This window comes from Ambystoma mexicanum, chromosome 8 (assembly GCF_040938575.1).
Source record: "Ambystoma mexicanum isolate Mex_15411 chromosome 8, UKY_AmexF1_1, whole genome shotgun sequence".
NCBI lineage: Eukaryota > Metazoa > Chordata > Amphibia > Caudata > Ambystomatidae > Ambystoma > Ambystoma mexicanum.
In genome coordinates this window covers 79,346,965-79,369,374 of record NC_090929.1, presented here as the reverse complement: position 1 = coordinate 79,369,374, position 22,410 = coordinate 79,346,965, and the positions used below count along the sequence as shown (strand labels likewise).

The 22,410-nt window shown below is 49.3% G+C and overlaps 1 protein-coding gene across 3 annotated transcripts in view; it reads left to right on the top strand.

Moving 5' to 3' along the window:
* The window catches only part of RALGDS (ral guanine nucleotide dissociation stimulator), a 553,913-nt gene that overhangs the window by 258,258 nt on the left and 273,245 nt on the right, over positions 1 to 22,410 (top strand). Inside the window, exon 1 of one of the 3 annotated variants that reach the window (XM_069609326.1) lies at positions 6,269 to 6,352. The exons of the other annotated variants lie outside the window; for them this stretch is intronic. Coding sequence (XP_069465427.1) covers positions 6,284 to 6,352 — 69 coding nt within the window. The 5' untranslated portion in view covers positions 6,269 to 6,283. Of the gene's footprint in view, positions 1 to 6,268; positions 6,353 to 22,410 lie in introns of those variants that run through there. 3 annotated transcript variants of the gene reach the window in all.

Genomic DNA, 22,410 nt, shown 5'->3' with positions numbered 1-22,410 from the left:
ACCTACTTGAGGGATCGCTAGTTGTGCATTTTATTTCCCTTGGACCTCCTACTTAGTGTTGTTGGTACTAAACAGCAAAATATTTCTTTCTATCATGGCATTAAATGTGCACTTTGCCTTGTGTGCATGTGGCAGGCTGCCCTTTGCTGGCAGCTGTCTCCTTAACTGAAGACTTTCAATGTGTGCTTTTCAACAGATTACAGACACCGTTTGATAGCACACCACATCCAGCAGTGTTATCACCTCTTTGCCTTTTTCACCTGCGTTAGCACCGTGCTGCCAGAGCAATTACTAACTTCTCAGTGGCAGTTGAGTGTTTCAGCTCCCCACTGGCTGCCTGCCCCGCGAGATTACAGGGCATTCCTGTGAATCCATTCTTATTTAAGCAACTCAAGGGTGCCACAGACCGTGACCACCCCACCTAACTGTAGGCAATGGGTGGCCCAATCTGATTGAAATGGGTCCCCACGAGCCCTGGCCCCTGGCAAATGTTTAGCCGGCCATGTGAGCGAGCGCAAAGAGGCTCTTGGTTGTTCCAATGTGTCTGACTGCCAGCAAGGAGGGAGGCAGGCGTGTGTGTGCTGTGGCTGCTGTGAGGAGATTGGGGAGGTGGCACACCAGGACATGGCAGAGCCCGGTCGCCGTTTGTCCGTCATCCGAGTGCTAAATCCGCCTGTGGGATGAACTGTTCATGTGCTTGAGATCAGCAAACCTAGCAACTATCCGACCGGCCGGCCGGCTGGCTGGGTGTAAGAAATATGGTGGCGGAGCTTCTCGTATGCAGGGCTCTGTAATCTGGAACGCCTGCGTACTACACCCTCATGCTAAAGCAGACTTCCCCCAAATTGGAACTCCTTTTCCATTATGCATGCAGAGATACCATCCCTAATCGAATAGGATTGCCCTGACGTCTCTCACTCCCTTGCATTGCTGCAGTTCCAGTGCCAGGCTCCTGAATGGGCGTCCTTTCCCCTTTTGCGGGGTCTCACTGTAAATCATCATTGTCACTTTATTGGAGGGGGCTGTGCAGCAGAGAGCGCCTCACTGCTACCCCAACTGCTGTGCGGGCCATCTCCACTGGTATCTCATCTTTTCCCACTTGGGAAGTAAACAAGCTCATGAATCGAGGTGGACAGTCGAGTAACTTTGCTGAAAATGTTGGGTGGGGGGGCATGCCATCTAAAGGAAAGGTGCCCCTGACAAAAGAGGGGGACAAAATGGTGTGCCGCGAAAGTTGGGGTGGGACAAAACACCCTTGCCCCCCCTAAAATTACACCCATGGAGGTAGACACCAAGTTCCTGTAGCTGTTCACTCCGCACACGGTGGAGATCAGTGGAGGGAACGGCCATAAAAAAACATGGCAGACTACACTTTAGACTCCAGCTGTGTTGAGCACGTCCTAAAACACTGGTAGAGTCCGTACCTTAGATCCCCTTAGCTCTCCACCAGCATCGGAGAACGGCTACGCACGATGACGCAAGCGCGCACAAGACGCATGCGGATCCCCTGCATGGAGCGGTGCAGCACCCAAAGTGGATTTTCAGGCGTGGTTCCCGCTGTGTGCAGATGATCTGTACCAATATGGTGCACACGTGGCAATCCCTGCGGATTCATTGGGTGTGCAGGTTTTCAAACATTCGCACCATTTAACACCCTCATGAAAATGAGGTTGTAGGGAGGAGACAGCCACACACGACTCTGGAGGGTCCCTCGTCCTACAAGCTGCCGCTCACCCACAGTCCACCCGTCTGTCACTCTTGCCTTCCCAGTGGATTTCTAGCCCACTCTGGCATTTTATGTAGAGCAAGATCAAGTTCCTGCATTTAACACTCCTTCTCACGCTCCTTTTCTTTAATGGCTCCAGGATTTCTAGTGCCATCAGCTGCCTCACAGTAAGTATGCCGTCAGTGACAATATATGTCCAGTACTCTCCGGAGGATCACGCTCGTTCTTCCTTTGGTTTCAAAGGTCTTGTTCTTAACTGGCTCTCCTCTTACCTCTCCAGCCGTTCTTTCGCTGTTTCCTGGGGCGGCCATACCTCTCCTACTCTCCCCTTGGACTTCGGTGTGCCCCAAGGCTCTGTACTTGGCCCTTTTCTTTTCTCTCTATACACTTCTCTTCTTCCTCCCATCATCTCTTCTTTCGGTATCTCTCATCATGTCTATGATGATGACAGCCAGCTCTTTCGCTCTTTTTCTTCTTTCAACCCTGACATCCACCTTAATCTTTCTTCCTGTCTTACTTCTATCAAAAATTGGATGTCCTCCCAATTTCTCTCCCTCAACTCTGACAAGATAGAGAGCTTATTCTTTCCCTCTGCCTCCCAACCCCTGCCTCCTCCTCCTCCTTTTATTCTCTTTCCCCCTTCTAATCTCCCCATCTCTAACCATGCTCACAATCTTGGCCTTCCCCTCGACTCCTCCCTCTCCTTTAACAACCATACTTCTCTCACCTCCCGCATCTGTCGATACCACCTTTTCAATGTTCGTAAAAAAATCCGTTCCTCCCTCACCTTTGATGCCACCAAACTCTTAATGTCTGCCTTCATCTTCTCTTGTCTTTTCTACTGGTCTTCTCTCCTCTTTGGCCTTCCTGCCTCTCATCTTGCTCCTCTCAAATCCCTCTATCACTCTGCTATCCGCACCCTTTGTCTTCTCTCTCCTCATGATTCCATTTCTTCCCCGCTCTCTGTTCTTGGCTGGCTTCCCTTCAAGCACAACTTACATTTAACTTCCTTTGTCTCGTCTTTAAATCTCTTTACGATCTCGCCCCTCCCTACCTTTCCTCTCTCCTCTCATTCTACTCTCCCTCTCGCCCCTTCCGATCTGCTGATCTCTTCCTACTCACTGTTCCCCCGCCTCCCTGTGCCCCTTCTCGTTTCCGATCATTTCAGCTTCTTGCCCCCCTACACTGGTATTCTTTACCGCTCTCTATGCGCTCCATTACCTCAGACCCCTCCTTACGTTCTTCCTTGAAATCTCATCTTCTTCATTCCCTGTCCTTTTAACCTCATTACTTCCCTCTTACTTTTTCTCTGTTCTGCTTCTCTGTTATAAACCTACATAAATTGTTCTACTTATTGTTTTTTGAAGGTTTGTCTCATGTTTATAATTATGCTTACAATTTTTGTATGTAATCTTGTTGTTGCTATGTAAAGCGCTTTGGATTAAAGCGCCCTATAAATGTAATAAATACAAATACAAATATATGGCAACCCTCTTGATTGAGGCGGGAGACCCCTGATTTTTCTAACCCCAATGCAATCCTATGGGAACATTTCATTTCTCCCACTTTCTGTGTTGAAATCTCCCTTAGGGGTGTTCCAGAATGTTGGCCTGTATGTGATGGGGATTTACTAACCTGTCTCACTGGCAGCCGCCTCCTCCCTGCCTGTGCTCGAACTTAGTCTGGCTAATGACTAGCTCATTACTCTCTTCCAGCCTCACATTGGCCCCTCAAAAGTCTTCAGCCCCCTAGAATATTAGGTCACAGGCCTTTTCTGGGTTCTAAACATCAGCCTGTCAACATCAGACTTGCCCCTTCACTCGTACAGTTCAGGAAGGTGCTCAAGACCCTCTTCTTCTAATAATGACTCCTCCGTAACACCTAGGACCACACACCCTTCACTCCTCACCCTACTCGAGACTGGGTGATCTCCCCCCTCCCCCTGTTTGCTCCCTGGTTGCTTGTAGATCCTTGGCTGTCAAATTGTCCACCCTCCCACACCCCTTTTGCTAGGTCCCCACTCCCTTGTTTCTCTGCTTTCCTCAGTGTACTTACCCCTGTGATATTAAAGCGCTCAGGTGCTTCCCAAAGCTAGGTCCGCAATAAATACCACAATGATAATAATAATAAAAATGGTTGGGAAAGCAATTTTTCAGGCTCTCTTCCTTCCAATAAGTCAACTATTATATATCTCTCCCATATATATACATATGTATATATATATATATACATATGTATATATATCCTTGAATTTCATCAAATGTTGGACTACAACTGAATCGGAAGCTGAAGAAGTACCATCTGACCCCATTAGTTCCAACGCTTGATTATAGGCTATAAAAACAAAAGCGGGATATCTTTAATCACTTTTCCATAGGGCTTGCAGCTTTCACAATAACACACTGGCCCATAAAACAGCCCTTCACTATTTAAGGGAACCCAGGAATAAGCACATTTTTTGTATTCAAACATGCTATCTGCAAACTACTGTTTCTTTTCCATAATATAAATGATTTAAGACTTGCATGCGTATTTGTATGTTAGTAGCATTATTATAAGCATATTTTCCCATTTGTAAGAGGTATTTTCAGTTGTCCTGATCAACATCAAGGAACCACTAAATAGATTGCTTTAAGTTCTTTTAGTTCTTTCACTTCTGCCATTCACCTGCGGATGAGATGCGAAAGCTAAGTGCAAGAGTTTCAAATAGCTAGATGTACCACTATAACACATTATTTCAAAAAGGTTTTCCCTGTGCCAATGTACTCCGCTCATTGATATTATTATAAAATGGGAATACTGTGTGCATTGGAATTAAAATGATCTGGGTGAAGTGACCTGAATTGCAGAACATCCATTTCATGCTCTGTTTCTGCATATTTCCGAAAAAGAAGAGTGCAAATGAACAAGTGGTGTTTTGCGGGTAAGATGGGAACCAGCTGTAAACGATCTTATCCCGCAGTTTCATCACATTCCAATAACTATTCTGTGATAAAAGAGTACACATGTACCAGTGATAATGAAATGGGTTCATCGCATGTGACCCGGCACATATTATGTGTAGATTTCGGTGCTTCACAGTGTTATGAACATGCAAAATGTGGTAGCAAACGCCAGAAATAACAAGTCCCTTATTGTGAAGAGAGCAGGGGTGGGCTGGCCAGGGACGTCATTTGGGGTAACAAGGGGTCGCACCTGCTCCCCTGCTAACCCTGTGGTCTCCCTTGCTACCCCTAAAAAAAAATACAATTTTTTTGTATTTTTTGTTGTATTTTTTCATTGAAGCTCCTCGGCAGTGGCCAGTGCCATGTGGCTTTTTGTTTCTGGAGTGGCAGGCTTTTTTGTTCAGGCCTCTTAAAAAAACAAGGGGTTCCATACAAGTGTAACACTTTTAGCAGTGACCCTAAATAACCAAGAATTGGAATAACGAATAATTTGTCTTTCTGGAATTCTATACAATGCTATACTCATGAAAGCGGTGGAAGGTTGTTCCATCGCTTCCCATAATGTCACTTCAGGTTAGGGTCAAATGACATCACTTCCTGTAATGTTATCATAGGTCAAAGGTCATGTGAGGTCACTTCCACGACAGGGAACTCTGGAGATCTCCCGGTAGGCCCCTGCACCCTAGGCAGGGGTGGGATAGCCTACAGGGAACTCTGGAGATTTCCGGTAGGCCCCTACACGTTGGTCAGGGGGTGGACTGACCTACAGGGAAGGGGTGGACTGGCCTACAGGGGGACTCTGAAGATTTCCCGGTAGACCACCGCATCACTGGCCTCTTTTGTGTGATCACTTATTTTATATCCAGGTTTAGCATGCGGGCCTCCTCGCATTGTGTAATATGGGGACACTTGAGGCGGTTAGGGAGAGGGAGGCCCCCATCTTGACAAGGCTAATAGTTCAGTTTAAAGCATGCAATAAATAGCTCGGAAAAGCTCAAGCTTCTCCCAGACCACACGCGAAAAACTCTCCAATATAATATATGCACCTCTTTTAGTTTTGGGGGGAGGGCTGCTACCCGAAGCCCACGAGTGCGCAGTGCAGACCCGCCCTGTTATGAAAGGCTGACTACACCTCTGCCCCTCCCACGTCCTCCACGCCCCTCTGTGTGTTTTGGTTTTTCTCACCCCCCTTGCTGCCCATCTCGTTTTCTTTCCAGATGCCCACCCTTCCCTCCTCTTCTCAACCCTGTCTCGCCCCTCCCACTCACTGTAACAGTTATTTTGTCTCCCCCTGGGAACTCTAATTACGAGGAGCCCCACGCGAAGAGCTGTGTTCACTAATGGGTGAGCTCATCGCTCTGCCTGGCGCTGTGGGAGGGAATGGTGGGGGGAGGGGGATCTTCATTAAGTCTGCTGAGAGCAGGAGGCAGGCTCCCCACGCCGAGAGAGACGCCTCCCTCCAGGCCGCCAGGAATGGCACTTGTCAGCAGAAAGAATTCATTACTTTGAAAGTGGGCTATTTCTGTCTTGTGGGTGAGGATCGCCGTATGAGGGTGAAGGGGAGGGGGCTATGTTGTACTGTACATAGTCAAATGGGGAATGGGGATGTAGAATGGACGACGAGGACGAGGAGTGGCCGAGAAAGAGTGAGGACTTCTGGATGGGCTGTCACTCGCCAGAGGTTGGTCTCACTCATAGGCTGAGTAGTGTGGGTTCCCCCCCAGCTCTTGACCCTGTTGTGCTGTGCCCTGACCCAGAAATGATGATGCGTGCACAGCTCTGTTTGCGTGGAAAAATTAGTGGCCGTAGGCCTTTTTATTTATATACAATAATGGCACTGTACACTGGTTATGACAACTGTACAGTAGCTAAACACTTTTTGGGCACCTCGTGTCCAGGGGTTGGGATGCCCCCCTTCCTTTAGCCTCCCTTTCGTTGTCCTGTGGCATCCTTTCCTGGATAGGTGCCGCCGCCTACGACTTTTTCTTCTACCGTGTACCGTGACAGAGTACTCGGCGTTCCTGCTCCGGCTTTTCTCTTTTCTTTCTTGCAGGGCGGGTTGGGTGGAAAACGAATCCTTTACCGCCTTGTCCAGGCCCTGGGAGCTTACCCGAGTGAGGTGAGCTCCTAACCTGGTTGTGATTTGGTCCTGCTTCTCTGGGGTATTTGTACCCCTTCCACCTTTTGTTGTGCTGATTGCGGGCCGTTGGTGCTCCTTCCTGTCCCCCCCCCCTTGTTACTTTCTCACCTTGCCTCTATCTGTTTGTGTGTCCTTTTGGCGCGCCGCGGGTGGGGGCGCCGCCTGGCTGCCCCTCCCTTTTGCTTTCCTGCCTGTTGTGCTCCCCCCACCCTGCGCCTAACCCCCCAGGCCCTCCATCGTGCCGCACTTCGTGCAGCACGGGGCCTGGGGCATAGGCTGAGTAGTGTGGGTTCCCCCCCAGCTCTTGACCCTGTTGTGCTGTGCCCTGACCCAGAAATGATGATGCGTGCACAGCTCTGTTTGCGTGGAAAAATTAGTGGCCGTAGGCCTTTTTATTTATATACAATAATGGCACTGTACACTGGTTATGACAACTGTACAGTAGCTAAACACTTTTTGGGCACCTCGTGTCCAGGGGTTGGGATGCCCCCCTTCCTTTAGCCTCCCTTTCGTTGTCCTGTGGCATCCTTTCCTGGACACGTGCCGCCACACCTGAGGGGTTGCTTGTCTAAACCGCTCAGGTCCCCCCAAAACAGTGACCCTGCCGCCCCCTTATTTGCAACCCTGTGCCGCTAGCGCTGAAAAAATGTTGTCCGCAAATCTGCCCCAGCCCTTGTTGGACAGGTGTACCCCGTCCTGGTGGAACCAGTCGGGGTCGTTCTGTGATAGCCCGTGTCTTATGAAATGGAGTCCTGTGCTCCTGCAGTACTTCTCTATCGCTTTGTTCAGTTTTTTCCGTGCCGTCTCAATGGCCTGCCTCTTGTGCGCCCCGTACCAGATTCTGCGAGTTATGATCTCTGACATAAAGATTTTCGTTTTACCCCAGCAGTGCGCTATCGCCCTTAGTGATTCGCATATGTCGCGCGTTAGCTCGCCCCGGTTTGTTCTGACCAGGTCGTTCCCCCCGAGGTGGATGACCAAATACTCTGGGGGGTCCCTGAAACCAATTAGATCTGACAGCCTGTCGTGGATGTCCTCCCAGTGCATCCCTGGGACGCCCCACCATGAAGTTATTGTTCCTTTGAAATGCAAACCCTGTAGTCCTCGATCCATCTGCCTGCTCTTGTCACGAATGAATGGCCGACTATCCATGCTGATTTGTAGGGTGTTTTGTCTGCATGGAAAATGGGAACGAATCATATCATGCTTTGTCGCACGTACCTCTTGAAACATTGCGATTTCCAACCCCCGATGTTCTTTACTCCCTCTGCCCCCAAACCACCTGCCCATGCTGATGTGGCTGCGCCTATTCTAAAAGAGTGTGTCCCGAATTCTGCCTTGTCCCACCCCGCCTTTGTTATAGTTTTCTTCAGTACTGCCTGGAATTGATACCTGCTGAGGGCCCTGCCGTCCCTATGTATCAATAGCTGGCCCCCTACTTCCGGGCGCACTTTGAGGAATTGCTTCGTGATGCACCTTGGGCAGTGCTCTCTTTCTTTGACACAATTTAGTTCTATTTTTCGCCCCCTCCCCTCCTGGTCTGTCTTGGACTTTCTTAATAATATTGCCATTCCTTCGTCCCTTATGCATATGTCGGTTCTTGCTAAGCCACCCCCCGCCGCTGTATTACGCGCTACTAGCTCCCCGACCCTTAGTGCCCCGTAATATGCCAATGCAAATGCTGCCCTAAACAATTTGACTTCGTAGCTATCGTTGCATGTGCTGTGTAATAGCTTTAACAGTATCGCCATCTTTGCGAAATTCAGAGGCCTCCTGCTGTCAGGTGTCTTTCCTTCTAACTTTGCCCACCCCTTCATTGCGTATTTTATTCGTGAATTTGTTGTCGGGTCTGCTATCCCGGCCACTTTCGCCGTGTATGCTATCGCCGCCAGGTGCGCTGCTGCCCAACTTTTCCTCTTCCCTTGTGAGAATGCGCTCCCCACAAAATTACATAACATTGCCACTGTGATGTCCCCGATTTTTTTGGCTCCTGTTTCTCTTAATACATTATTCACATGCTTTTTATATTGCTCACCAGTTCTGTATGTTATGGCGTTTCTGGCCAACTTCTCTACCGTCTGCTCCTGTCGTTCTTTTTCCTCTTCTGAGCCAACCTTGTAGTCGACCGTGCTTCCTCCCATTCTTCCAGAGGTACCCATGCCTTCCTTGGCGTGGGCGTTTTTATCCTTCTTGCATCCGGGCGCAATTCTCTGAACCTGTCCCACTGAAAGCGAGATAAGGCGTCAGCGACCACATTTGCTTCTCCTGCGATATGCCTTGCCTTTATGCTGACATTATTCATAAGACAACTTAGGGTTATAACCCTCATTATTTCCAGCACTAGTGGGCATGAGGCGCTCCCGTTATTTATGACATGCACTACTGCCATGTTATCTGACCATACCTTTAAATCCTTGCAGCTCAGCTCTTTCTCCCATGTGCATAGTGCTACCCATATTGGGAATATTTCCAACAAAGTAATATTATTAGTCCATTCTGCTTTTTGCCATTTTTCTGGCCATTCTTCCGCACACCATTCTGTCCCTAGAATTGCACCGAACCCAAACCCCCCGGCTGCATCTGTGAACAACACCCTTTCGTTCTCCTCATTTATAGGTGTGCGCCAGATTACTGAGCCATTGAAAGATTTTAAGAATTCTGCCCATACCTCCATGTCCCTTTTTATACCTTCCCCAATTCTCACTTTATGGTGTCCTTCTCTGGCCCCTTTTGTTCTCAGCTCTAACCTTCTCTGGAATATTTTTCCTTGGGGTATGATTCTTCCTGCAAAGTTCAGTTTTCCTGCCAGTGACTGTAGCTCCTTCACGGTGGCCTTGCTTTTCCCTATCAGCTCTTTGATTTTACTCAGTAAGTCTGCTACCTTTTCTTCCGGGATCCTGCATTCCCCCATTCGTGAGTCTATTTCGATGCCTAGGAATTGTATTGCTTGTGTTGGGCCTGTGGTTTTTTCTTCTGCTAATGGGAAGCCCCACTCTTTTGCCAATGCTATGAATTTCTGCAGTGTGTTTTGACATTGATTGGAGCCCTGTGGCCCCACAAAGAGAAAATCATCTAGGTAATGTACTACCTGCGCCCCCCTTATCTTCCTTTGTAAGTGCCCATTGCATAAATGAGCTTACTTTCTCAAAATATGCACATGAAATGGCGCAACCCATCGGAAGGCACCTGTCCACAAAGTACTTGCCTTCCCACTGCATACATAGCCACCTCTGGGACTCTTCTCTCACCGGTAAAAGACGGAATGCCGACTTTATGTCCGCTTTTGCCATCCATGCTCCCTTTCCTGCTTTTCTGACTATGTGTACGGCTTCCATAAAATCTGAGTAGCTTACTGATACTGCCTCCTTGTTGATCCCGTCGTTAACTGAAGCCCCTGTTGGGTATGATAGGTGGTGGATCAGTCTAAACTCGCCTGCCTCCTTCTTTGGAACCAACCCTAGCGGTGAACATATGTACTCTCTGAACGGGGGGGAGCTGTAGGGGCCTCTGATTCTCCCTAGCTTGATTTCTTTGCTGATTTTCTTGGTCACCAACTCCTTGTTTGCTAATGCTGATTTCAGATTTTTGGGCGTGTTGGTAGAACCGTGCCCTTCAAAAGGGATCTTAAAACCCTCTTGAAACCCTTGCCTGATTGTTTCTGCCATTTCTTGATCTGGAAAAACCCGTAGCCATTTCTCCATTACTTCCAGTTTTACCGGAGTGGCCCCTTTCTCACTTGCTCTTCTAGTTCCGCTTCTCTGTCCCCCTGTACTTATTGTATGCTGACCTTGTGCATTTGTTGGTAGCATGCTCCCCCCCACAATTCTCGCATTTGTGACTGAATCTGCATTTCTTCCCCCAGCTGCATGGCACCCCTTTCTCGAAATTTCTGCATTGACCTGGCTGTGTTCTTGGACCCCCATTTTCTCCCTTGCCGCCCCCTTGTGCTGTCGGTGGTATGTTGCTCTGCCAACTTCTTTGCGCCTCGTACTGCCTGCTCCGAAAATTCTGCTCGCTTGCCCTGTCATGACTACCTTCGAATCTCCTGTTGCTGTATCTGTAATCTCTTCTGTAATCATTATACCCATACTGTCTCCTGTAGTAGCTGCCCGCATATGGCTGTTCCCTGCTGTCCCACTTCTCCTTTAATACATTGAAGATGTACAGGTTGTAATTCTCTTCGTCCCACCCAATATCTGGGAAGCAATCCATCTCCTTTCTAAACTCATGATCGTACTCCTTCCATGCATCCCCCCCAAATGCTTTGTAAACCTTCAGCACGCTCTGCTGATAGGTAACCAGCGATGGGCCGTCCTCGGGAAATTTCTGCAAAATTATGGACGACATTATCTGGAATGCTGCTGTCCAATTGTCGAAATTCCTTGTTACTGCTGATCTTTTCAATAAACCTTTCTCATCCTCTTTTATGTCCTCCTTTGCTACATCGTGGCCCCTTTTCTGTACATCTAGTAATGTGAATATGTCTATTAACTCTTTTCTCCATATTTTTTCCTTAACTTTGTCGCTAATATGCCAGGCTTGTGCTTTCAGTGACCGCCCCTGAGCATCTTTGCCTATCGTTGGTCTACCATATTTTGTCATATTCGTGGGTGGCTCCTTTACTGTTACTATGGCAAGCTCTGGTGTTGCTATATGGTTTGGGCTTTGGGGTGGCTCTGTTGTAGGGGTGTTCGCCCCGTTGTCTGTTGGCCCCTGCCCCCCTGCCCCCCCACCTCCACCTGTTCTGTCCTCAGTATTCCTTCCTCTCCCTATTACCCCTTTCTTCTTCACCCATGCTCTCAGGTGGTCTCTCTCTTCATCCTCGCTACTTTCCCATTCTGATTCTGTTTTGTCTTGCTCTTCTTCCTTTCCCTTTTTGGCTCTGGGCGACTTACCCTGGGCCTTCATGCATTTGACATTTGCATTTAATACTTTAATCATTTTGTTAATGCTGTTGCTTAATTTTACGATACCTTTGTTTTTCTGCTTTTTCTTGGGCCTTTCTGGCTCTTGCGACTCTTCCGCTGCTCCTCTTGCCCTCTTTTGGCCTTGGGGTACCGCCGCTTCCTCATCGCTATCCGTGGAATCCTCGAGCAGCAGGGGCGACATTGCTCTAGCCCTTTCTTCCTTTTGCATCACCTCCAGGACCCATTTGGCCCCATAGTCTTTCTCCGCCTTTTTGGCCCATGCGCTGAATTCCTGCGCTCTTCTTATTTTTTCCTCCATCCTTCTCGCTTTTTTGCCCACTTTCTTCCCGAACACAAAATTATTTTTTTTTTTTGGGCACTTCCTGCTGCCTGCCGTTGGAGGGTTGGCGCAAACCCCCAACCTTCCCGATGGCCGCCTTATGTGGAGGGTTGGCGCGCCCCTTCTTCCTGCGCCACCACGTTTGTCCTTATGTACTGTGTCTTTAAGACCTTCTCTGGTCCGTCCCTTGCCCCGCCTCCAAGGCGTGACGTCCGCGGTTACCAGCTTCCCGTAGTCGCCCGGCTTCTCCCGCCTTGCTTACCGCCTCCACCGGTCCTCCCGATGTCTGCTGTGGCGGTTGTGTTGCCCGGCTTCCCTGTCTTCGTTCACCGCCTCCGCAGCCTGGTTTCCCCAGACGTCTGCTGTGGCGGTCTTCCTTCGTCTGCACGCAGCTCCGGCCTCCCGGGTCTCCCGCTGCTGCAACCTCTTCTCTCCGGCCGGGTTCCCGCTCCTCTCCGCTGGATCCGCTGCCGTCGTGAGGTGGGTCTTCCTTCTCTCGCACGCAGCTCCGACCTCACGGGTCTCCCGCTGCTGTGACTGCTTCTCTTCAGCCGGGGTCCCGCTCCTCTCCGCTGGATCCGCTGCTGTCGTGCGGTGGGTCTTCCTTCTCTCACACGCAGCTCCGGCCTCCCGGGTCTCCCGCTGCTGTGACTGCTTTTCTCCAGCAGGGGTCCTGCTCCTCTCCGCTGGATCTGCTGTCGTCTTGGGGTGGGTCCTCCTTCTTCCACCCGCCGCTCCTACAACCGTTCTTCCTGTTCCTCCCGCCACTTAAGCCCGCAGAGGCAAAAACGAAACAAAACGAATCCTTTACCGCCTTGTCCAGGCCCTGGGAGTTTACCCGAGTGAGGTGAGCTCCTAACCTGGTTGTGATTTGGTCCTGCTTCTCTGGGGTATTTGTACCCCTTCCACCTTTTGTTGTGCTGATTGCGGGCCGTTGGTGCTCCTTCCTGTCCTCCCCCCCCCCCCCTTGTTACTTTCTCACCTTGCCTCTATCTGTTTGTGTGTCCTTTTGGCGCGCCGCGGGTGGGGGCGCCGCCTGGCTGCCCCTCCCTTTAGCTTTCCTGCCTGTTGTGCTCCCCCCACCCTGCGCCTAACCCCCCAGGCCCTCCATCGTGCCGCACTTCGTGCAGCACGGGGCCTGGGGCATTAGCAAAGGTGTTCAATCAGTGCTTTAAATGGAACAAAGAAGAGCAGGTACTCACCGAGCTACCAAGCCGGACATTCCGGCGAAGCGCTTTCGCCGTGGCACCTTGGGCACAGGTCCCTTTCTAGGCACTCCCTGTTGTTTGCAGGCAATGGCCAGGGAGATTAAATTAAGTGCCAAGGAGCACACACTTTGGTAAAGCAGTGTAGCTGAGATCCTTCTGTTGCTATGCATAGTGTTAAAGTTTGAATATCTTTTTTTATTCTTTTTTTTTTGTTTGTATTTGTAAAGCGCACTGCAGCCCAAAGGCATCGAGGCGCTGTTGCAAGCATGTGACTTAGTTGCATGTGCAGAGGATTGCTCGTGGGGTACAGAGAGCAGAAACCTGAGCAAAAATGCAATAACGCATATGCATGGAAAAAAGTTGCTTAGTTACTAAACAGACAAACATCCATTTTTTGCGTATCAAACTAGCAGATATCACAGCTGTAAACCAAGCTTTAGAAGGGGAGTTTTATTATCGGTCGCTTTCATTGCCTAATAAGACATTCGGCAGGTGACTGCAGCTGTGTGTGAGTTTTCAGCCGAACATGTTCCATCACAGCTCCAATTACTTAAACATTTACATATTAGAACAGGCGCTGCTAATAAAAAACATCTTAAAGTCATTTCCCAGACTTTCCAAACCCATCCCGGCTCCATCAAAGGGCACCCATGGTAACAGGTGAAGCCCACTCAGCCAAGCAGTGTTCCCCGCCTGGTGTGCTGAGGGGTGTGCTGAGTGCTGAGAGGTGTGCTGCAAGGTGTGCTGAGTGCTGAGAGGTGTGCTGAGAGCACAGCAGACGCATGTTTGTCTCTCCTTCTGCTCTGCAGGGTGGGCCCTGAAGGACACATTATGGGCACTGCGGGTGGTGGAGAGAGGAGGGGGTAGAGGGCGCTGCTTTCCCCTGCAAAGGCTGCAGAAGCTTCGTCCTTTAAGTTGCGATTAAGTGAAATGAAAAGCTTTCATTTGCACCTCGCCCCATAGTTGAGTACCGCTACTCTCTTTCAGATGTCGAGAAGTGCAGGTACTGAGGGCGGGTAGGGACGGCCCATTTAAAGCACTGGTTTCACTCATTAAAAGTGTCTCGGTCACTGGAAGGGGCCTTGCTCCGTAAAGGGGGTCTTGATGGTGGAAAAGCGCTTCACTCCACGAAAGGCGCTTCATTCAGTAAACACTGGCCCCACCTAAAGAAAGGTGGTCTCCCTCGCTGGTGCTCTTCGTACCCACTACAAGGTGGTCTCGCTCATTTTGTTCATTGGAAAATGTGCCAGTCACTGCAATGTGGCTGGTCATCTTGAGGGTTGGCATCACTCTAGGGCGGGGGTATGCAACCTGCGGCTCTCCAGATGTGTTGTACTATGACTCCCATGATCCCTCACTATTGCTTTTGCTGACAAGCTGATGGGAACTGTAGTCCAAAATATCTGGAGAGCCAAAGGTTGCACATTCCTGCTCTGGAGTGTGGTCTCACTCATTGGAGGGTGTTCAGTGTGATGTAAGGTTATCTCACACATGGGGCAGTGGACTCGCTCACTGGAAGGTGGCATCACTCATTGGAGAGGGTCTCATTCACTGGAAGGTGGTATCACTCATTGGAGAGGGTCTTCCTTATTGGACAGTAGCGTCACGCTTTGGAGAAGGTCTTTTTGGGGGCCTGTCCTTCATCTGAAGGCTGTCTCGTCCCAACCAGGTGGTCACACTCCTGTCCACATAGTGGAGAAGGGTCTTAGCCATTGGAAGTCCACTTGCTCAGTGTGGAGGTGCTCTCGTTCCTTGGCAGCTGGTTACATGCAGTGGCATACTCGGGTATTAGCAGAGCGGGGGGAATAGAAGGGGGCTACAGGCAACGTTTATTGTCATCCCTTGAGCTGTGTGTGTGTGTGTGTTTCGGCTCCGCAACAGTGGGGGCTGCATTGGAATCAGCCAGTGGGTGATCATCTCTAACATCTACAGGGCCTCACTGCCCCCCATGATAAAACCCTCAACACCGGATTAATTCCACACATAGGTGGACCGCACCTAGATCCGTCTCCAAGATGGATAAGGGGCTATCACACAGCTGCCGACTACCTGGTGCATGCGCAGCAGCGCCTGTGCCTAAAAGGGCCAAAGACTTTTCTTCTGGTGGGGCAACGCCCCCTCGCTGGCCTACCCCACCCCTCCACCCCATACCAGTACTCAAGATCTGCAAGTGTGGAGCACTCTTAGATAGTGACTGCTAACAATGAGACAAGAACCAGGCCGATGTACAGGAAATAGATTGGTATTTATTTAAATTAAAAGTAAAAGAAATTAGCACGCAAATGTCAAACACCACTTTATCCGTGGTACAACCCAATCAACTTCTCTCAGCATAAATAAATCACAAAAGTGAGTTGAAAAGAACACAATCACAATTCTGCACTTTCTGCAAATTTCACTTCACAAAATAATTACACTGATCAATAACAAAGGCACTTATCATGTGATATTGTGTGATTTCGATTTTCCTGCCAGCTTAAAAGGGTAGCAGTAGGATTTCAAGATTGATAATTATGATTTTGCCCACACTTTCAGTTTAAAATAAACACAGGGTGATTTATCAGTTTGTTTTTCAGAACACCCCCCCTTGCTTTGATCTATGTTGGGAAGTCAGACAGAAACATTGGAATGCTTTGGGGAATTTTGGATTTCAGACCCCACTCACTAAACAGCTTGTGTTGGGGAAGCTGGATAGAAAAGGTTGGACTGATTTAAGAACACAGACACCCCTCTTCCTTAAAAAAGTTGGGGTCAGCTGGACCACAAGGATTACCCAATTAATGTATAGGTTATAGTTTTCAGCACACACACTGGGAAGTGAACTTTGTTAATTTCAAGTTTTAGCAACATTCACTCTGTAGTCTTCTGCCAAATGGGGAATTCATGTAATTAATATTTTTGGTTACATGGGCTAAGGATCTACACAGTTTTGCCCCCCCCCCTATATAGGGAAGAGATCCAAGGGGCATGACATGTGTCTGAGGCAGGGCTAAATAAAAAAAGAATCTGTTAAAGAATTTGTTGCATAACCACGTGAGTGGGGAGGGGGGAACTCCCCGTGTTGAGGGTGGCTTCTCAATAAACCTACACTAGAAAGCCCAAAATCATGCAGTCAGCCACGTCCTTAGCCAGGTTCGCACTGGCCCAAAGAATAGGACCAATGGGCACCAACACAAAGGGAGCCCACAATTTCAAGTTGCCGTAACCGTTTTGGTATTACCTAGAGTACGGCCTTTTGGGACATTTGAATGCATTCTGGGTTAATAACGGTATCATCATAACATGTAGATACCCAGGGGTATATACTGAGTCTCATTGCGTCAACTATTTTGCTGTGCAAAGGCAATCTCTTTCCAGGAAGACCAAATTGATTAATTATCACAATTATTCTTTATTTTATAGAATGCATGAGAACATACACAAACAATGTAAAAAAAGATTTCATGGAATTAAAAATATATAACTGAATCTTTAATGCAGCAATATATTTTACTCATACCAATACACACAACCTACTGTGATCAAACACTCTAACTCATCCAAACCAGCCACATTCACTCCCATGCAAATCCATTCATGCTGTGCAAAAGACGCAGAATGATTAATTAGTAAAAATAAAATTCGACCTCGAGCGTAAAGTGCTGTTTTCCGAAATTAAATGACACCAAACCTTTACAATAATGGCTTGTATCACAATATAGTTCTCATGTGATTCTCCACAAACGTCGTATAAGCTGTCCAAAGTGTTATCCTAGTGGAGTGTCAACACTCTTAACAGTGTCGACACGTGTTTCGGCTCAGTACTCAGTGTGGTTTTCATATTGCAGCCATCTTCAGGACATAAAGAGAATTCATTAGTGATCACATGTGTGTGTGTTGACAGTTTAAACGAAGCATGTCTGCATTAACTCTGTTTCCTAATTCCTGGACTTCCATCTGTCTCTGGAAAAGCTCCCATCCGTTCCAGTTCGCTGGTATCTGTCACCCAAAACAATACGGTTTCGATGTGGCAGTCCCCCCAGTAGGTAATGCCAATTTCTCTGCACAGCGGTATCGCCTCTTTCCATGAGACGTGTTGAATCAACATTTCAATTCATCTCCTTTCAAAGTTTGCATCGAAGTGTCTGTACCTCTGAGGTAGGTGATGGGAATCGTAATGAATTGTGTCCAATTTCCAGGTGAATAGTCCCAATGTCGCGAGGCAGCGCGCGGTCACCTGCTCCCAAGATGAAAGACAGCAACCACATCAGTCTGAGCTTCACAGGAGCGTGGCCCACGCTAGCCAAATGGACCGGGCATTCCTTACTGCCCTGTAGGCCAGTCCAAGCCTCCAACGCTTTCATGGTTCTATCAGACCTGTCAGTAGCTGTCCAACAAGGAAAGATGGCAGTTGAAGTCCCTGTGCATAGCCTATGCCATCAGGCCCCACCCCATACATCCAGTCTCATGTAAGCTCAGTCATTAAACCCCTTGAGTGGTGGAGACCAACTATATATTCGCCCTGAATTCCTAAAAGAAATCATTGTGGGCTCCGCCCACTCCCAGAGTTAAGTGCTTTAAAAAGCCAAAAGCTATTTCTAAAAAAACAAAGTAAAACATTGTCATTAAAAGCAAATATATATTAACAGAGAACTTATGACAAAGTGGCCTAAAGGTAGATGTGATCATTATAATTGATTATTTATAACGCGCTTAATACCCAGTGGTTTCTGCGCGCGGAGCCGGGACCGGACCTGTGTTGCTCCCGGTCGTCTTGCCCCTGAGCTGTCCTCCCGAGACCTATACATGTTACGAGGTCGAGGCCTTGTTAGAAGCGCTGTGAGCTGTGAGTGCTTGAGGGAGTGCCGGGTCACGATTGAGGTGCATCGGCAGAGCTGAATGCGCCTCGGCTGCAATAAGGACCAGGGGAGACTTGGGGAGAGCGCGGGTGGGAGTCGGGGAGGGTGGAGCGGGGTCGGCTCATACATGCATCCGCATTTTCGCTCCTGCCCTCTTAAAGACGCAGCCACAGATGGGGGGGGGGGGGAGGCGCAGAACTTCCCAACTCCGATTTCATCCCAAGCAAGAGAAACCATAAACAAGAGTCGAGCCACATCTGGACCGTGACATCCAAGCCCCGCTGCACATCTGGGTTCGAGAACACGCATTCCTGGCAGTCGGCGCGGCAGCAGCCCCGCTCTTGTCTCCAGGGGGGGCCCAGTCCAGGCCATTTCCCAATCCTTGGAATTCCACAGCATTCCCGGCAGTGAGGCCGGGGCGGCCAGTTCCCTCCACCGAGAGGAAGCCGGGGTTACTCAATGCAGCGGCTTCAGGGACACAAACAAAGGCTGGGGCAGAGGGCAGATCCAGCGCGTTCAGCTCAGTGGGGCGGGGGGCAGGCGTCTCTCAAGCAACTGACTCTCCGAGGAGGGTGAAACCGGCTCTGGTTGGCGGGTGATCCCATTGAAGTCGATGGGGACGAATGCGTTTTTCACTTGTTGTAAAGTTTTCATTGGGCTGGTCTATTGAAGTTTATGGAAGGCACGTAGTGTGTTGAGAGGGTGAAACGGTGTCCAAGGCAGGTGACACTCTCCAAAAGAGTGTGCGTTGAGAGGTATGGTAAGGGCGTGTGTCTGCTGGTGACCCCCTGCTCCCCCAGAGAAGAAACTCTGCAATGGTGGCTGATAATTACCAGAAAAAACTACTGCCCCCCCCAACCACCACCATCGGAACTCCAGCTCCACCCACACTCAGCCTGTGGAGCTTATTGTCATCAGATTGGTGAAACTCCAGCCTATGCAGAAGGTGGGGCTCACCAGCAGAACCTACAGTCTAGAACTCGCCCCCACCCCCAGACTGTGGAGATCCCTTTTACTGCCCAGACCGTGGCCCTTACACTCACCTATGGTGCTTATTCCCATTACTCAGACTGTGGAAGTCACTCCCACCACTCAGACTGTGGAGGTCACTCCCACCATGCAGACTGTGGCGCTCACTCCCACCCCCTAGACTGTGGAGCTCCCTTCTACTGTCCAGACTGTGGCGCTCACTCCCACCACCCAGATTGTGGAGGTCACTCTCGCCATCCAGACTGCGGAGGTCACTCCCACCTTCAAGACTGTGGAGGTCACTCGCGCTATCCAGCCTGTGGAGCTCACTCCTGCTATCCAGCCTGTGGAGCTCACTCCCACCACCTAAACTGTGGCGCTCACTCCCGCCACGTAGACTGCAGAGCTCCCATCTACAGCCCAGACTGTGGGCCTTATGCTACTATGGTGCTCATTCCAATTAAGGAGACTATGGAGGTCACCCCCGCTCTTGCCCAACTCCGGTGGCTCCCCGTACCCCAGAGAATTGCCTTCAAAGGACTCTGCATTGTATTCAACGCTGTCCACCTCACAACTCCATCTGACCTTCAGGACAAACTCAAACCCATCACCTATACAAACACCAGACAACCCGGCCAACACCTTCTACACACTCCACTCTGCAGAGTCACATGCACACAAAAGCGAGTGGCACCCAGGGCATGGAACACCGTGCCTCACCACATACGCACCGCATCCTCCATCACCACTTTCAGAAAGAGCCTCAGAGCACACCTGTTTCCCCACACAATCCTGCCCGCCTCCACAGAGATCGCTTGTCTATCCTAATCTTCCTATCCTTCCCTCAAAACATTTTGTAACTTCTTTTTTCAACTCCCATCTTTTCAATAATTGAACCCTGCAAGGCGCTCAGAGGTCCTCTGGGTAGGGCCAGCGCTAAACATAAATTCAAATAAATAAATAAATGTGAGCATGGCTGCAGTGCAGTGACTGCGCATTGGGTGGAAGAAGAGGGAAGAGGGGGGTGGTGGTCGGGGATCTCTGTCTTTTTTTCATTCCAGTTCCTTTCATCACGTGCCAAACTCTGAGCAAAGCAGCCATCCTAACATTCGGGGGGAGGGATGTGTATGTGTGCAAACGGGTTTGGGGGGAGGGGCGCGCCGGCAGTTTATTATCAATGTATGAAAGGGAGTCAAAGAGCTGGAGAGCCTCCTGTAAGCAGGGCGTGGCAGGACTTAGAAGGCAACATAACCGCAAGTATGACGGTGCGCAACCTAGGACTGCGGGCCGAAGGGAGAGTGAAGGGGCAAAGAAGTGCACGTTCTTTAAGAGACCAGCTGGTCCTGACCGTTAGCAGCCACAAATATGGAGTTAGGTAAGGATTAATACAGAGGAGAGAAGGCACCAGACTGGAGAATGCCCTCTACTGGCAAGATGGGGTGGAGCTGCACCTGGAGTCCCCACTGACCTGCTGCTGCAGATAAGGGTCTGATTCTGAGCTCATGATAAAGAGTGTGGAAATATACTACATTCTCCCCTCCAGTTTCCAGCACCACCATTCTGAAGAGGGTGGAAATGCCACATTCTCCCCTCCAGCTTCCAGCACCGCCATTCTGAAGAGTGTGGAAATGCCACATTCTCCCCTTCAGTTTCCAGCACCGCCATTCTCAAGAGTGTGGAAATGCCACATTCTCCCCTCCAGTTTCCAGCACCATCATTCTGAAGAGTGTGGAAATACCACATTCTCCCCTCCAGTTTCCAGCACCACCATTCTCAAGAGTGTGGAAATGCGACATTCTCCCCTCCAGCGTCCAGCACCACCATTCTGAAGAGTGTGGAAATACCACATTCTCCCCTCCAGTTTCCAGCACCACCATTCTGAAGAGTGTGGAAATGCCACATTCTCCCCTCAAGTTTCCAGCACCACCATTCTGAAGAGTGTGTAAATGCCACATTCTCCCCTCCAGCTTCCAGCACCACCATTCTCAAGAGTGTGGAAATGCCACATTCTCCCCTCCAGTTTCCAGCACCACCATTCTGAAGAGTGTGAAAATGCCACATTCTCCCCTCCAGCGTACAGCACCACCATTCTGAAGAGTGTGGAAATGCCACATTCTCCCCTCCAGTTTCCAGCACCACCATTCTGAAGAGGGTGGAAATGCCACATTCTCCCCTCCAGTTTCCAGCGGTGTCCAGTCATTTGGTCGAAAATAAAAGATCGAATGACCATTTGGTCGAATACCAATTGGTCGGAAAAAAAAGGTCGAATTTTTTATTTATTTATTTATATATTTTTTTTCATTTCGGTTGGTTAAAAAAAAATATAGAAAAAGGGGGGTTGGGGGGGAACCCCCCCTTAAAAAACAAAAAAAAACAATTTTTTCGACCATTTGGCATTCGACCAAATGGCATTCGATCATTTGGTTTTCGACCAAATGACTGGTAACCGTTTCCAGCACCCCCATTCTGAAGATTGTGGAAATACTACATTCTCCCCTCCAGTTTCCAGCACCACCATTCGGAAGGGGCTGGAAGTATTGGAGGGGAGATGCAACAACAGCTGCTAAAATCACTGGTTGTGGGGGAAACATGTGCTCCAGTGGCACTGTGAACATTTCTTAAAAGACTGGCACTTTTCTAATTTAAGAGGGTTTCCCTAAACTTTAATTAAACTAGAAAAGTGGTGATGCAAGAAATGCTATATTTATGAAGGGGAAAAGTGTGCAGTAGAGTGCCTTATTTTAATTCGCTAAACTAGTGCTGCTGGAGTAGAATCCCCTCCATGTGGCTGCCCTACATTCCTGATGGTTGCTAGGGTTACCCTGCATGTCTGATGGTTGCTAGGGTTGCCCTGCAATCCTGATGGTTTCTATGGTTTCCCTGTATTCCCGATGGTTGCTAGGGTTGCCCAGCATTCCATGGTGGTTGCTAGGGTTTCCCTGCATTCCTGATGGTTTCTATGGTTTCCCTGTATTCCCGATGGTTGATAGGGTTGCCCAGCATTCCATGGTGGTTGCTAGGGTTTCCCTGCATTCCTGATGGTTGCTAGGGTTGCCCTGCAATCCTGATGGTTGCTAGGGTTGCCCTGCAATCCTGATGGTTGCTAGGGTTGCCCTGCAATCCTGATGGTTGCTAGGGCTTTTGTCAAGCCATAAATCAAGCACAAGCAAAGGCCAGGGGCTTTCATGTCCCTGCACCACATTATTTCATTATCAGAATCTGGTGTTTGTAAGGAAAGTGTCCCCCCTTCATTGAAGAACACTTTTCTACTTTTGCACCCACCTCAGAATCAGCCCCTCAGTTGGTGACCGTGGAGCCTGGAGAAGGGAGTTGATCC